Source organism: Protopterus annectens, chromosome 2.part1 (genome assembly GCF_019279795.1).
Source record: "Protopterus annectens isolate FY-2018-M chromosome 2.part1, PAN1.0, whole genome shotgun sequence".
Lineage (NCBI taxonomy): Eukaryota > Metazoa > Chordata > Ceratodontiformes > Protopteridae > Protopterus > Protopterus annectens.
In genome coordinates this window covers 1,491,176,529-1,491,193,194 of record NC_056729.1, presented here as the reverse complement: position 1 = coordinate 1,491,193,194, position 16,666 = coordinate 1,491,176,529, and the positions used below count along the sequence as shown (strand labels likewise).

At 43.4% G+C, this 16,666-nt stretch overlaps 1 protein-coding gene across 1 annotated transcript in view; it reads right to left on the bottom strand.

Annotated features, from left to right (window-relative positions):
- Positions 1-16,666, bottom strand: part of LRRC47 (leucine rich repeat containing 47) — a 493,361-nt gene that overhangs the window by 450,775 nt on the left and 25,920 nt on the right. Inside the window, exon 2 of the mRNA XM_044063572.1 lies at positions 6,662-6,707. Within this exon, the coding sequence (XP_043919507.1) occupies positions 6,662-6,707 (46 nt within the window). The remainder of the gene's footprint in view (positions 1-6,661; positions 6,708-16,666) is intronic.

The following is a 16,666-nucleotide window of genomic DNA, read 5'->3' as shown; positions in this document are numbered from 1 at the left end:
CCAGACTTGGATGGGGAGTCATCAGGCTTTAACAAGCCCCTTAGGATGAGCTTGTTACGCCTTTCCTGCAGGACTCTTGAACCAAATCCGTGACAAACGGAACAAGAGTCCTGCAGGTGTAAAGGCCCCAAGCAATAGACACAAGAAGTGTGACCGTCTGTCAGAGACATTTTCTGACAGCACGAGTCACACTTCTTGAATCCCGTATCCTTAGGGTCCTTTGACATCATGACAAAAAAGGAAAAGGAACACAGTCAGTCCACACACACACACCTATTTAAGTTAAAGGGAACTGACTAAAAACCCACACACACACCGAAAGGGGTGGGGGAAAACTAAGGAAAAGCCTGTAGGCCCAAGATAAAAAACTAACTAAAGAAGGGGAAAAGGGCTACCGAAAGGGTAAGGCAGTTAAGAAAGGACCTAAAGAAGGGTAAGTGACTGGAAAAAAACTACTGAGACTGAATATATATATGAAAAAAGCACTTATTGACCAGAGCCAGTAAAAACAGACTACGTCACAGCGAAGCGGCAAACGAGATCTGGGGAGTTAGTGTATGGTATTGTGGGATATAGGGCTGCCTCGAGCCGGTAAAAATAGCTCTCGAGCTATAGTATAGGCAGAGTCGGAGCCGAATGAAGGTGAGAATGACAACTTAACATTAAGCCTTAGACAACCATTGGGAAATGGTCTATGTTGATACAGGTTGTCTCCTATTCTTATCTTCATATGAAATGAAAAGTACAGTTGTGTAAAATCTTACCATAATAGTAGATATCCTTATCACTAGCGCAGTATTCCTTACAGTAGGAATCCTCTGGCTAGGGCAGACTGCCATCCAGCCAGTATACGAAATCCTTAGGTTGTAATAGGGACATTGTACATCACATGTATGCTCTCCATGCACATCGTACGGCATAAAGGTGACATATAGATGCACCTTCCTCGGAAGTAAAAAAAAGTCCCAGGAGGAAGAACAGTCCAAGAAGAAAAGAGGAACATGTGCATCCAGAAGGAAAAAGAAACATGGGGAGAAGGGAGCCGAGTGAATACTGCAACAGTGAAGAGGAGGACATTACACAACTGTACTAAGTCCTTCCATAATCACTGTATTCCTTACAGTAGGGAAAGTACAAAAGCTCAGGAAGAAAGGTGGGAAGAGGAAAGTCCAGCACAGCCATCAAGAAAGCCATGCAGGATAGCCCTGGCAAATCCAGCTCTAGCCCTGAAAACCACATCCAACTTGCAATGCTTGATAAAAGTATGCACAGACGTCCAAGTAGCTACTTCAAAGCATGGAGTTGGAATCCAATCATTTGGAAAATGCACCAGAAGAAACCACAGCCCTGGGAGAATGAACATTATCAGAACAAGAAAGTCTTTTCCCATGAAAACAGCTGACAAAAGGAAATGGCCTTAGATATCCATGAACAGTTTGCTTGGAAACAACCAAGCCTAAAGACCTAGTATGAAAGGGAACAAAAAGTTGCAGATTTACGAATGGCTTTAGTTTTATCCAAATAATATCGGAGTTGCCTATGCAAATCCAAGGTGTGAACCACCTTCTCATTAGCAGAGTGCAAAGACCAGAAAATGTGGGCAAATGAAGACTGATTAAGAGGCAACTCATTAACCTCCTTGGTCATAAATGAAGGATTTGAAAGTAGAGACACCATCCTTATGAAAAAGTTATGGATCTGCAGCTCAGGCACCAGTCTGGCTGAAGTAATGGACAAAAGAACAGCAGTCTTCCAAGAATAATGCTGTGAAGAAACTGAAGTTGCAGGCTCAAAAGGTACTGCTTGACCTCAAATCTGGAAGCCAAAGGAGAAGTCAAAGGAAGGCAAGCAGAAATGGCTGACAAATGGGCTTTAGCAGAAAACTATGCCAACCAAGCATTGAGCAATTCACACAAATAAGAGTAAAAACAAAGAAACGTCCACAGAAAGTGGATCCAGGTTACAAGCAAGACATCAAACAGAAAATCACTTCCATATGGATAAATAAGATTTCCTGGTAGTGGGTCGCCTGGTGTCCTGCAAAACCTGAAGCACATCCTCAGAAAAAATGTGCCTAAAAGGGATCATAACCCTATCACCCACAGCATCAGTTGAAGAGTGGACAAGTGAAGATGGATGAAAGACCCCTTGTCTTATGTGGGGTAGGTCCACCCTGTGAGGTAACTTGTGTTGATTGCCCTTGGCTAAATACTGAAGAGAGGACAAAGGATTTAAGGGATAACATTTGAAAGGAAGGAACCTTCAAAAAGGTGTTGAGCTTTGAAGAATCAGAATGGGTCTCCAGGAGCCTTCTTTTTAGGAACAAGAAACATTCTGGAATAAAATCCCTTCCCCTTTTGAGGAGCTGAAACAGCTTGGATGGTTCCTTGAGACAAAAGGCTCTGTAGAACATCTGGAAGAAAGAGCAGCTGTTCCTGAGGAGGTTGAGGAATGCTCAAAAAGGAGGAAGGGATTTCCAAACCATTAATGTCCCTGACTAATGATGGCTAGAACCCTAGAATACAGAGTTATCCAAAACCAATTTGGAATGGACAGGGGAATATGAAGATATAGAGGAACGTGGCTTAGGATGGAGGTAAGAAGATGGTCAGACAGAACCTGGCTTGTCTAGAAAGACAGTCTTCTGAGCAGTAGAAGGCTGGGTAGACCTAGCAGGAGGAGCCCAGAGCCCTTCTAGAACCCTTTTTACCTTTGGGGAAAAGGGGGAGACTGTCTACAGACAAAGGTAGACTTGGTAAGGTAATTCCTCTAAAATTTGGGAACAGGAGAAACAAAAATACGTTTCAATTCCTGCACAACCTTACCCTTTTCATGAAGAGATTTAAAAAGTTCAGCAACTGAAAAAAACAGATTTTTATTGTCAAGAGGAGCAGCCATCGGCTTGGCCTTCATATTATCAGGCAGAGGCTGACGGCTAAGACAGGAATACCTCAACACAGAACCAAAAGCAGTAGCTCTAGATGAGGCATCAGCTGCATCATAACTACATTTAATGGAATGGCAAGCTGCATGAGAAGAAGACCCTAACACATACAGGGCCAAAGTCTTCCCCTCAGAATCAGAAAGATCTGAAATAATCTGAAAACTCAGAGAGGAGGGCCAAAATGTACAAGGTCATATGGGTCTGGTAATTCATAGCCCTGAAGGCCAGCGTAGCAGCAGTATACACTTTCTTATCCAACCTCTCCATGGTTCTGCTGTCCTTGTCATAGGGGCACAACTCAGTAGAAGGCAAAAGGTTAGAGGGCTTATCAGACTAAACAGAACCAACAGAAGGGTCGGCGGAAGGACGCTTGTAAATAAATTTACAATGATTGGATACCTTATAAAACCAATCATTTTTTTAGGAGCCTGAGAGGCTGCAGAAGTAGTATCCAACAAGGCAGCCTGAACAGGAGGGAACAGCACAGGGCCTGGGAGACTCCATTAGGAGTTCATAATACCTCTTTTGAGCATTAGAAACCTGGGTACAATCCCACTTAAATAATAATCTATCATACAGGAAACGGTATCCCCAAAAGAAATCTCAAAAGGAGAATCAGGACTAATAGAATCCTCTTCCTCAGAACCATAATCCAAGAACAAGAAAATCTTCAAACGAAACCGGCTCCCTAGGCCTCTTAAGAGGAATGGAAGACCAAGGGGGAGCAGGAATGGAGGCCTCCTGAAGAAATTAAACAAACCCCGTGTGAAATCCTGCCATTCAAGCGGAGAATCCTTAGGAACAGCAGAAATGTGCCAAGTCTTCTGCTTCTTTTTGAAATGGATGTCAGCCCTAAATACCTTAGGCAGCTCAGATCCCAGCCTTCACTCCATCACCATAAGGGGAATCTCCTCCCCAACAAGGATTTGCCAAACACCCCTAGGCCCTTCAGATTTAATCAGCCTCGATTCCCCCTGAACATCCGAAATGGACATCTGCAGAACCTCAGAGGGAGTGAGAGAAGCCAGGTCTATGCTGGCCTCTGAAGGGGTAGTGGGCAGAAGAATCTGACTTTTACCAGTGTAGTCAGTATGACAGAAGAATCTGACCAAACTTTCTTGGCCTTTTTCTTCATGGACGGCTGATCCTTGGGCCAGGATGATTCCACCATAGTAACCTTTTTATTTAATTATTTATTATTTAATTTATTTATTTAATTATTTATTTATTATTAATTTAAGATGTTCTCTAGGTAAATAGCTAAAGAGAAGAAACACCTACACAAAGTTTTCAGGACAAATGCCCGACAAACAGGACAAGATGTATGGTCATGAGAAGCACCCAAGCAAAACAAATGCTGGTCATAACGGTCCTTTTGGGGAATTAGTCTCCCACACTGGCATTTCCCCTTTCTGGATGACATGTAAAACAACCACCACAAATGAAATAAGGAACCCAAAGGGGTACTTATCTGAAAATGGCTTGGCAAACAGCAGACGAAAGAGCATTCAGATTATCAGAGATGGCGTTCAGACTGGCAGCAAAGAAGTTCTGAGGAAGGTACATCTGTATGCCAACCCTTATGCCCTACACCGTGCAAAGGGTGCATACATGTGACATATAGTGTCTCTATACTACAACTTAATGCTTTGGTATACTACACTAGCCAGATGTTGGGCTGCCACAGGCAGAGAATGCCTACTGTAAGGAATACTGCAACAGTGATATAGAGGACATCAATCGAGCCAAAGATCCAAAAGATTTAGTTCTGTCAAGATAGTGGCAAAGAAGTTTATCGACATCCAAAGTATGAAGTATTTTCTATTGCTCTCACTTTCAGGTTCAGAAATGAAAACAGAGACGGAGAGTTTGGCTTCAAGTAAACTTGGGTACCACATTATGCACAAAAGAAGTATTAGTTCTCAAAGAAACCTAGTCCTTATGAAAAATGAGATAGGGTTTAATCACCATAACAGATCACCATAACAGTTTGCAACTCAGGCAGCTGTGACCTCTGTGAGAAGGCTATCAGTAAAACTGTCTTCTGTGTCAAGAACCTCAAGTCGGCCAGGTTAGCTAGTTCAAATACAGCAAGTTTAAGCATCTCTAACACAAAATTAAGATCACAAAGAGGGGTAGCAAGTTTTCTTGGAAGCTTCTTATACAAAATCCCTTTCAAAAATGTTTTGACATGAAACTGCATTGAAAGAGGAGGATCCATGGGCAGACATGCTGAAATGGCAGAAAAAACCCTGATAGAGGAATAAGAAAGGCCATAGGATACTAACTCACAGAAATATTGTAAAACTAGAGAACATCTAGCCCTGAATGGATGCTGGTTAAGTTGTTCGCACCAACTAGAAAACATTTTCCATTTGCTAATATGTGACTTTCTAGTAGCAGGCTGCACATCCTCAGTGAACAGGTGCCTAAAAGGAATTAAGACAATATCATCCAGCCAGTCAATTGAAATCGATTGATGTCAGGGTATATAATCAAACACTCCTGTTCTTTTGGGACTAGATCCAGACTGTGAGGAAGCTTGTGGTAATTGCCCATGGTCAGTTCAAAGAAGGGAGAAAGTACAGTCATATAAAACCTTACCCTAATAGTAGACATCCTACTTTTCACTGTTGCAGTACTCATCACCTCTAGGATCTCCTGCCAAGGATAACGCAACATACGGCCAGGATACCAAAGCCTTAATTATCAAACACTCCTGTTCTTGTGGGACTAGATCCAGTCTGTGAGGAAGATTGTGGTAACGGTCCATGGTCATTTCAAAGAAGGGAGAAAGTACAGCTGTATAACATCTTATCATAGACAGCTCAACATACAGCCAGTATACCAAAGCCTTAATTACCTAGGAGCGTCATACAACAGACATATGCTCCCTACACAAGCTTAAGGCATAAAGGTTTATACATTAGTACTAGGCTAACTGCCTTTTGTGGACAATTTTAAGCACAGCCAATTATCCCATGTTGAGAATCAAAGACTGCACCTTTTATCTGTAAGGTAAACACCTTAACCACCATGCCAACCTCCCATATCAGGTGATGTATGAATGCTCCTAACCTAGAAATTAATTACCCCAAGTGAACCAAGACCTCCAGTAGAAAGGAGAACATGTACATATATGTATGAAAGAGAAGAACCTCTTGGCCAGAAGGAAAATACCACCCATGGAAACAGGACAAACAACAACAGGGGTAGGAGGGAGGGAGTGAATACTGCAACAGTGAAAAGAAAGACATCTACTGTTATGGTAAGATTTTACACAAACTGTACTATGTCCTTCCATATCACCTGTGGGAGAGAACAAAAAGCTACTAAGAAGGTACAGTGGAGGAAGGCAAGGAGGAGCCCTCCACAAACCCATGAAGGACAGCCTTGGCAATCCTGCCCTGGGTCTCGTAATTACATCCAATTTGTAACGTTTAGTGAATGTGTGAACCAAAGACCAAGTAGCTGCTTCAAGGAAGAGCTGGTGTCTAAACCCTTGAAGAAAGCCCCATAGGAAGTCACTGCTCAAATAGAATGAGCCCTAACAGAAGCAAACTTGTCTTCCGTGAAAAGCACAACAAAAAGAAATTGTATTGGAAATTCAGGATGAGATGGTTTGTTGAGAAACTACCAAACCCAATATCCTGGTATGAAAAGAGACAAAAAGCTGATCAGATTTATGAAATCCTTTGTTCTCTCTAAATGTCTGACCTGTTTTTCCAAGTCCAAGGTATGAAGAACTTTCTCACTAGCAAGACTGCAGAGAAGTGAAAAAAAGAAGGAAGTTAGATAGACAAATTATGAATCAGTTCATTATTATGAGACAGTTCATTAACCACCTTGGGTATAAAAGGATTCATACAGAGGGGCAACATGTCTCTATGAAAAACCAAAAACAAGAGGAACTGCCATCAAGGCCTGGAGTTCAGATACTCTTCTGCCAGCAACCAATAAAACAGTCTTCCAGGTGCAACGGTGCAGAGAAGAGGAGGCAGCAGGCTCAAAAGGTGCCACAGTCAGTTCAAGGACAAAATTAAGATCCCAAGAAGGAAGAATGGGCTTTCTTGGGGGCAGGGGTCTGATATGAAGGAGGCCTCTTAGAAACTGCTTGACCTCAAATCTAGAGGCCAAAGGAGGAGTAAGTGGCAGACAGGCAGACATGGCTGACAGAAAGAACCAAGAAGACCTCCCCCCCACTGAAAAGTGGCCCTTGTGCTATTTAAGACACCAAAACGGAAAACCTCTTCCATTTGGACATGCATGGTCTTCTGGTATTGGATTTCCTCAAACCATATCACCCAACGTGTCAGGTGAAGAGTGGACAGATGAGGGTGAAAGAGAGATCCTCTACCCTGTGTGACAAGATGCATGTGGTGAGGTAACTTGTGATGCCTCTGACCAGATGGAATAAAAAGGGGAAAACAGTGCTGTCTGGGCCAAAAGGGAGTCATAAACAAGATTTTTGGAGAGTCCTTCGTGAGTTTGTCAAGGTACCTTTGGAAGGGGAGGAAAGGCATACAGAAACATTCCCTTCCAGGAAAAAAAGACATGGCATCCACTTTCCAAGCCAAAAAAAGTACAGTTTTGTACCTACCATAAATGTAGATGTTCGAAGATCCACATTGCTGCAGTCATAACCTGTGGGTAGTCTGCTGTCCTCGGTCGGCCCGAATACCAAAGTGTTAGGCTGGCGTCGGTCATGGTCGCTTAGATCTGACGTCAGTACGCCATAGTACTAAAGCGCATGACCGACGTCATATCCTCAGTCTTTCTTGCCCCAGATGTCAGAAGGCCCTAAAAAGAAAGGCCGAAGCCAAAAAACAGGGAAAAATATCCAACCACCCATGTACAACCAATATTTACAATCCAAACCACACAACCACCCCAAACTACAGTGGGGAAGGAGGGAGGGAAAATTGGACTGCAGCAATGTGGATCTTCGAACATCTACATTTATGGTAGGTACAAAACTGTACTATGTTCTTCATCTCACATTGCTGCAGTCATAACCTGTGGGCAGAATCCCAAAGCAAAAGTAAAGGGAGGTTGGTAAAATCATAAAGCATTGGGGGCTGCTAACATGCCCTGCAAAACTGCAGTGGCAAACCCTGCCCTAGATTTTGAATAAAGAGGGAGATGGTAATGCTTAGAAAAAGTGTGCACTGAACTCCAAGTAGCTGCCTCCAAAATATCTTTAGTAGCTACACCCTCAGAAAGCAGTAGAAGTGGCAGTAGCCCTAGTGGAATGAGGTCTGATTCCAGCCGGAATCTCCTTACCATGATGAGAATAACAAAAAGCAATACAATGACCAATCCACTTAGAAATAGTTTGTTTAGAAACAGGTTTCCCTTGAGAACCCAAAGCAAAAGAAACAAACAACTGTTGAGACTGTCTGAACCCTTTAGTTCTGCTCAAATAATAACGCAACTGCCTGTGGATATCCAAAGAATGCAAAATCTTTTCCTCTTTATTTTGGGGATCAGCATAAAAAGTAGGCAAATGAATAGACTGGTTCAAGGCCACATTTGAGACCACTTTAGGCATGAAAGTAGGGTTAGTGCCAAGAGACCCTATCCTTATGAAAAATTAGGAAGGGTTCAACTGCCATTAGAGCCTGTAATTCAGATACCCTTCTAGCAGATGTAATGGCCAACAAAAAAGCTGTCTTCCAAGACAAAAACTTCAACTCAGCTGTAGCTGCAGGCTCAAGGAGATAAAGTGAGTTTCTCCAACACAAAATTGAGATCCCAGGAAGGAGTAGGAGCTCTACGTGGGGGTGTTATATTCTTTGCCCCTCTAAGAAATTGCTTAAACATAGGATGAGAGAACAATGGTGGGTCACAGTCATAGTGAGCAGAAATGGCTGCAGCATGAACTTTTACAGAGGAGAAAGACAAACCTTTGTCTAGTAATTCTGTAAGATACTGAAGTGAAACACTCAAATTAGGTACTGAAACATCAAAATCCTTTGCTTTACACCAAAGAAAAAAATCTCCTCCATTTATCAGCATAAACCTTCCTTGTACTAGGCCGTCTGACCTCCAAAATAACATTCAAAACCTGTTGAGGAAGCTGCAACCCTCCTGGGTCTAAAACAGAATATGCCAGGCTGTCAGATGCAGGGACTGTATCCTGACATTGAGGAAATGATTGCCTGCCTGGGACAAAAGGTGTGGACTTGCTGGCAAAGGCCAAGGAGGCTCCCGTACTAAACTCCTCAGCAGAGGGTACCAGTGCTGACGTGGTCAATCTGGAGCTATAAGAATCATGGAGGGCTTGTCCTGTCTGACCTTCAGGAGCACCTTGGGAAGGAGAGGCAGAGGAGGAAAGGCATAGACGTGAAGGTTGTTCCAACTGAATGATAGAGCATCCACTTTCCAAGCTTTTGGATGAAACATCTTTGTGCAAAACTTTGGCAGCTGAAAATTTAGTGGAGAAGCGAACAGATCTATGTCTGAGTCCCCAAATCACTGTCAACTGTCGAAATACATGAGGATCCAGTTTCCACTCGTGGGGATCCACCATCTGTCTGCTCAAAACATCCGCTAAGGAGTTCTGTGCTCCTGGCAGAAACCTTGCTTGAAGAGTGAGGTGCAAACTGAGAGCAGTCTCCCACAAAATCATAGCTTGCCTGCAAAGTGGGTATGAATGGGTTCCCCCTTGCTTGTTGATGTACCACATGACAGTTGTGTTGTCTGTTTGAATCAACACTTGTCCTGGGTGTAGTAGATCCTTGAAGGCCATCAATGCAAATTGGACTGCTAACATCTCCTTCATGTTGATATGCAAATGCTGAAGTCTGGCAGGCCACGTGTCTTGAACCCATTTGCCATTGAGGTGTGCTCCCCGAGCCTTGTCCGAGGCATCTGTCGTTAAGATCTGACTCGCCTCTGGTCGGGTCACAGAGAGTCCCTTGTTTAGGTGACATTCCTGAGCCCACCACAAAAATTCCTTTTGAATGCAAGGTATTATCTGAATGACAGTGTCCAAATTGTGGCAGTGTTGCGTCCATACACTCGAGATACCATTGTAACTTCCTCATATGCAGTTTGGCATTGGGAAGCACCAGAATACAAGATGCCATGAACCCCAAGGCTTGAAGGACTGTCCTTGCAGTCAGCCTGGACAGGTGAGACAATTTTTGGAAGTAAAGGGAAAGATTTCTTTGCTTGTCCGGGGTCAAAAACGCCATCTGAGAGGCTGTATTCAGTCTCACACCCAGAAAGCACATGTCTTGAGACGGTACTAGACTGGACTTTATTTCGTTCACAGAATACCCTAGGCACCTTAACACTGCCATAACATACTGAAGATGGTGAAGTAGCTTGTCTTTGTCTTGAGCAAGAATCAGACAATCGTCCAAGTAAGGATAAATCTGTATTCCCCTTAACCTGAAGAAGGCTATCACCGGAGCCAGAACCTTTGTGAATACCCTGGGCAGTAGATAAGCCAAAGGGCAATGCAGAGAACTGATAATGTAAAGTCCCAGCCCGAAAACGCAGGAATCTCCTGCAGCTTGGCCTGATAGGAATGTGAAGATAAGCCTCCTTGAGATCCAGAGTTACCATCCAGTGATCCTTGCCTAGCAAAGGTAGAAGTTGTTGCAAAGTCAACATTTTGAATTTTGGAATGTCCAGGTATGTGTTGAGAATAGACAAATCCAGAATCGGTCTCAAATTGTCCCCCTTTTTTGGTACAAGAAACAGGCGAGAATAAAATCCTAGGCCCACCTCTGATGGAGGCACCTGCTGTATAGCTCCCATTTGAAGAAGTAAAGAAATCTGCTTGTGAGCCTCTGCCTTTTGCTGAGGAGGAACGTCTGGCATGCCTGTGAAAGGGGGCAATGTGTGGAAATAAAACTTGTAGCCACGGTTTATAATGTCCAACACCCATTTGTCCTGGGTGACTAAAAGCCAATTTTGTCTGAAAAGTGCTAACTTTCCCCCCAGAGGAGCTGCCAGACAAGAAGGATCGGGCAGCTGAAGACGCAGGTCATTGGGTCTGCTTACGAAAGGACTGGCCCCTGCCCTCACCAGCAGACTGCGCAGGGAACTCCGTCCTAGGCCTAAAAGAACCCTGTGCATGAGCTCTGCCCCTACCACGTCTAGATCTGCCCCTAGACTGTAAATCAGAAGAAGGGTAAGTCCATCCCTTAGTAGGCCAATTTCTGCTAAACTTAGGGGGCTGCACTTGTAAGAAATCTTTAACAGTCTGCATAGACTTAGCTTTATCCTCCATTTTCTTCAAGACTGACTCCACAGGAGAACCAAACAAAACTTCAGACTGAAGGGGAGCATCCAGAATTCGAGCTTTAACATGCTCTGACAAGTTCTGATCCTTAAGCCAAGCGTGCCTACGAATAACTGATCCAGTGGCAGCCACCCTAGAAGAGGCCTGCAAAGCATCAAAACCACACTGCAAGGAATGCTTACCCACCTGATCAGAGGCATGAACCAAATCCTGTAATTCTTTACACTCTATGCCCTCTGCTAAAGCATCCACCTTAGATTTCAATTGACTAAGAAGAAAATTCTGGTATTTCAGCATATGAAACTGGCAATTTAAAGCTCTCATTGCAAGTGTGGAAGAGGTATACACTTTTTTACCCCACCTGTCCAGAGCTCTAGAGTCCTTATCCATCGGAACTGGGTTCTTAACAACAGAAGCCCTGACACCCTTAGGTCCCTGGCTAACAGTTTCAGGGTCCGCCCTAGGGCTCTTATACAAATATTTATGAGCCTCAGGCACCCTGTAATACCTGTCTGGCTTAACTGGGGCAGGAGGCAAAGAGTCTGGATTAAGAGAAGCCTCCGAGAAAACATCCTGTACAACATCTAAGACCGGAGGAATAGCCAAGGGCCTATGTTGAGGTAAAAACAAGAATTCCCTAAGCCTCTTTTGGGAATCTGAGAAATCCTGACCTTCCCATTTAAAATGCTCCCTCATAGAATGCAGGGTTTCTGAAAAAGAAAAATCCTCTGGAGGGGAAGCAGAGGGAGTAGAATCCTCTGCGTCAGAATCAGAATAAGGGGGAAAATCCTGAATGTCTTCAGCCGAAGACTCTGAATAATCTGAAGAATGCTCCAAACCTTCCACCTCTGGCTCCACCCTAGGCCTCTTATCTGGAGGGGGCATAGAACCTCTAATTAAGGTAATTAAATCTTCTGCCATTTTAAGCATGTGTTTTTTAGGCACAGAACCTGCAGAACTAGGACTGACGCCAGAGGAAGATAAACCAGGCCTGGCCCTAGAAGGTACTTTAGAAACAGAGGGAGAAGGCCTAACCACCTTATGCAAAGGAGGGAGCACAGCCACCTGAGAGCCCCTCAGCCTGACCTGACTCTGAGAGGCCACATCTTGCAAAACAAAGGTTCCTCCTGAGACTCAGCAGAAACCTCGGCCGAATCCACAGATTCCACCGTGGTCTCTAAGAACCAAGGCGTCCGAACGGACGACTCATCCTGCCTGGATTTCAAAGATTTCTCCTGCGCTTCTTAGCGGTAGCGGGCGTCGGAGGATCCGACGGCATATTATAATACACCGCTTACCGAAGACAAGCCTAGCACAATCTAACCTACGCTTAATAGTGCGCTTATTAAATTTAGCACAAAAGCGACACGCGACTACGTCGTGCTCAGGCCCCAAACAAGGAATACAAAGAGAGTGGTAATCCCTATGAGGTATCTGTTTCCCACAAGAAATACAATTATTCACTTTTTCTGACATCCGGAATTAACTGAGGCAAGAAAAGACAAAAATATTCCCCAACGGGGTACTTAGCCCAACTTGGTCTTCGGTCTGAAACTCAGAAACGAAAATTTCAGGATGCCGAACGGCACTTGCAAACGCTGCTTCTGCTTCGGACCATGCGGCAAGAAAGACTGAGGATATGACGTCGGTCATGCGCTTTAGTACTATGGCGTACTGACGTTAGATCTAAGCGACCATGACCGACGCCAGCCTAACACTTTGGTATTCAGGCCGACCGAGGACAGCGGACTACCCACAGGTTATGACTGCAGCAATGTGAGATGAAGAACATCTTGGGAGTCTGAAAGAGAAGTGACGAAATTGCCTGTTCAGGGGGGAAACAAAGATCTACTTGAAAACTACCCCACCAATAAACTGTGTCTAAAAATACATCTTAGTGAAGCCACCCATTCGTACTGCTGTGCCCTGGACCTGCTAAGAAAATCAGCCAGAAGACTGCACTCTGAAGGTATAGACTGCCCTGTAGGGTCTGTGACACTGCCAGCCCAACTATCTGGGATTTTGTAAATAATTATGTCATTTGTGAATATTAATATGACTCATATGTTTGTCTTACAAATGTAAGATAACTATATGTTGTGTGTACATCAAACTACTGGTGCAGAAGTGTGTGTTGAACAGGGTTTGTACAGTACTGAGCTTTAAGGATGCGTCCACAGTGTACCCTACTGGAAAAGAACAGAAAAGCATATAAACTATATATCTGTGCAAATATGTGTTTTAATAGTAGAAGCTGGAACACACGGAGTTAACTTGCAAAACTTCAAGAAAATAAGTTGAAATGAAACTGTTTTACGATTGTGCTATTTCTCAGTTTCGGCTCAGCAGCAAACAATGTCTAGAGCTAAAAGTTTTGTATCGTCTTGAAACAGAAACAATTACTAGGTTTCAAATATAAAAGCATTTTATTGTTTTACAACTTCCAAGTTCTGCAAACATCTGAGAGATGTTAGTTTCTGTTAGCCTGCAAACTGAAGGCAGGTGACAAAGAGTGATGTCATTCAAGCTGACCCAGCAGTAATGTTTGATAGTAATCTAAGGAGAGAGAGAGAGAGACACAGAGACAGTGTGCATTTTGTCTTTGACCTGGAAACATCCATCATCAGCACTTCCTGCCTGTGTGTTGACTGCAAGACTTGGGGCACAGTAGCTCCATTAGATATAGATAGATATAGATTAGATATAGATATGAATAGCATAGTATCTCTATTAGATATAGATAGGAATATAGTACAGATTACTTTAGATGTTTTCTGTATTTGAGAGAGACTGTCCTGCAATGTTGTTTTAAAATATTCCCCGTGAATCTGAACTCTGTGGTGTTAGAGTATTATCTTGTTCTTTATTTATTATTAAATATATTTAAACCTATCTTTGTGGACGATATTTGTGAGACATATTTAAGTTCTTAGCGTACTTGCAAATGTATTTGGTAACACTGTTTAGGCCACTCCTAAATAGACTTGGAAGTCTTGGTCACATTTACCATTTGGATAATAGTAACATTACACAGTAGGGTTGGTGAACCCATTCGGAAGGGCCTTAAAGTAGCTGATAAGGGGTTCTATTGGCAGTGATAACTATCTTATGGTGTAGCAGAAGGGGGACATAGCTAGTAAATCTGCATCAGCCTTTCCCAGGTGTGTGTTTGTGTATAAATCAAATCTCAAAGTGTGTGTGAGCTACTTGGGCAGGGACAATGAAGCACTGGTGAAAGAGAGAGAGAGAAGGACTTGGCTTGGAACACTGGCTAAGGACTAAACTCTAAGGCTGTGCCAGTGGGGAGTCTTATTGGGATATGGAGAAAGAGGGAGAAACCAACCCCAGACTGACTGCGATCTCTGTGTGCTCTTAAGGGAAATTGTACTTTAGTGTGTGTGTACTTATCCTCCCATTGTGTACATCCCTCACTGTTGCCAGTGGTGAGGATTGAGGCTCCATGATTACTAGGCAAGTGCAGGAGTGTCACGTATTAATTGGTTAGCAGTGGTGGGATATCCACACCACATATTAATTGGTAGACAGTGGTGAGTTGGCCAAGTCACATACTAACTGGCTTGTAGTGGTGTGGATATTTAATTCCTGTAGCTAATGTACAATGGTCACTGAAAGTGTTTGCACTCTCAATCAACCACGCAATGAACATTCAGAGTTCATATCACAATTGTTTTATTTTTTTGTTAGCTTAGTCAGGGAAAGCAGGCAAGCATGTCCTCAGAGGAATATGGCAAGATGACAAGGAGCCAGTTGGCTGAGAAGTGCCAAGCTAAAGAACTGGTGAAGGCCAACCAGACTAAAGCAGACATGATTGCAGCTTTGTTCACAGCTGCGTCACAGAATAGCAACGAGGAGGACAATCAGACTGGCCTTGGAGATGTACAACTCTCACAAAATGGACAGCTCAACCTTTCCATGGAGGTCTTAAAAATCCATCTGGAGTTAGAGAGACTTGAGCTGGAGACCAAGCGCTTGGAAATAGAAGCAGCAGGAGACCAAGACGTCTAGATACGGAGGAAAATGAGAAACTGCAACGTCTGAAGGCTGAGGAGAAGGAGATGCAGAGGCAACATGAAAAGGAGATGCTGACATTTCACCAGAGTCATGGAGGTAATGGGGAAGGAAGCAACCAAACTGCAGAAGCAACAAAGGTCAGTAAATTCCTTCCACAATTTACAGAGGGGGATAATTTTGATAGTTTCATTCATATGTTTGAGGGTGTGTGTTTAAACAGTATAATATTGACCAGGGGCTCTGGGTAGGGTTCCAGATCCCCTTACTCCATGTTAAAGCTGCAACTGTAATTTTTAAACTGTCTGATACTGACTGTTTAAATTATAATACTGTAAAAAAAGTACAGTTTTGTACCTACCATAAATGTAGATGTTCGAAGATCCACATTGCTGCAGTCCTAACACTTGGGTAGTCCGCTGTCCCAGTCGGCCCGAATACCAAAGTATAAGGCTGACGTCGGTCAAGGCGTCTGGTCAGCGTCAGGACGTCAGGGTACAAATGCGCATGACCGACGTCATATCCTCAGTCTTTTCTTGCCCCAGATGTCAGAAGACCCTAAAAAGATAAGGCCAAACCAAAAAACAACAACACACCAAACACCCCTGTACCAAATATATGTACAATATATACAAAGTCAGAATGGTACAATCCCACCCACACAACCACCCCTAAACACAGAGGGGAATGAGGGAGGGTAAATTGGACTGCAGCAATGTGGATCTTCGAACATCTACATTTATGGTAGGTACAAACTGTACTATGTTCTTCATCTCACATTGCTGCAGTCCTAACACTCTGGGTAGAATCCCAAAGCAGAGGTAAGGAGGATGGCAAATCCCAAAGAAGCAGGAGCTGCCAACATGCCCTGTAAAATAGCAGTGGCAAAACCAGCCCTAGATTTAGAGTAGAGAGGAAGGTGGTAATGCTTAGAAAGTATGCACTGAACTCCAAGTAGCTGCCTCCAAAATATCCTTAGTTGCCACCCCTCTTAGAAATACTGCATGGAAGTGGCAGTAGCCCTAGTGGAATGAGAGGCCTAATCCCAGCTGGAATCTCCTCAAGCCATGATGGGAGTAACAGAAAGTAATGCAAAACCCAATCCACTTAAAAATAGTTTGTTTTGACACAGGCTTGCCCTGAGAACTCAAAGCAAAAGAAACAAACAACTGCTGAGACTGCCTAAAATCCTTAGTCCTGCTTAAATAATAACGCGAACTGCTGTGTGTACATCTAAAAGTGTGCAAAATCTTTTCCCCTTATTTTGGGGATTTGCATAAAAGTAGGCAAAATGAATAGTTTGGTTTTAAAGCCACACTACCGAAACCACTTTAGAGCATAAAGGAAGGATTTCATTAGTGCGTAAAGATACCCTATCCTTATGAAAAATCTGAGAAGAAAGGCTCAACACGCCATAAGGGCCTGCAATTCAGAAC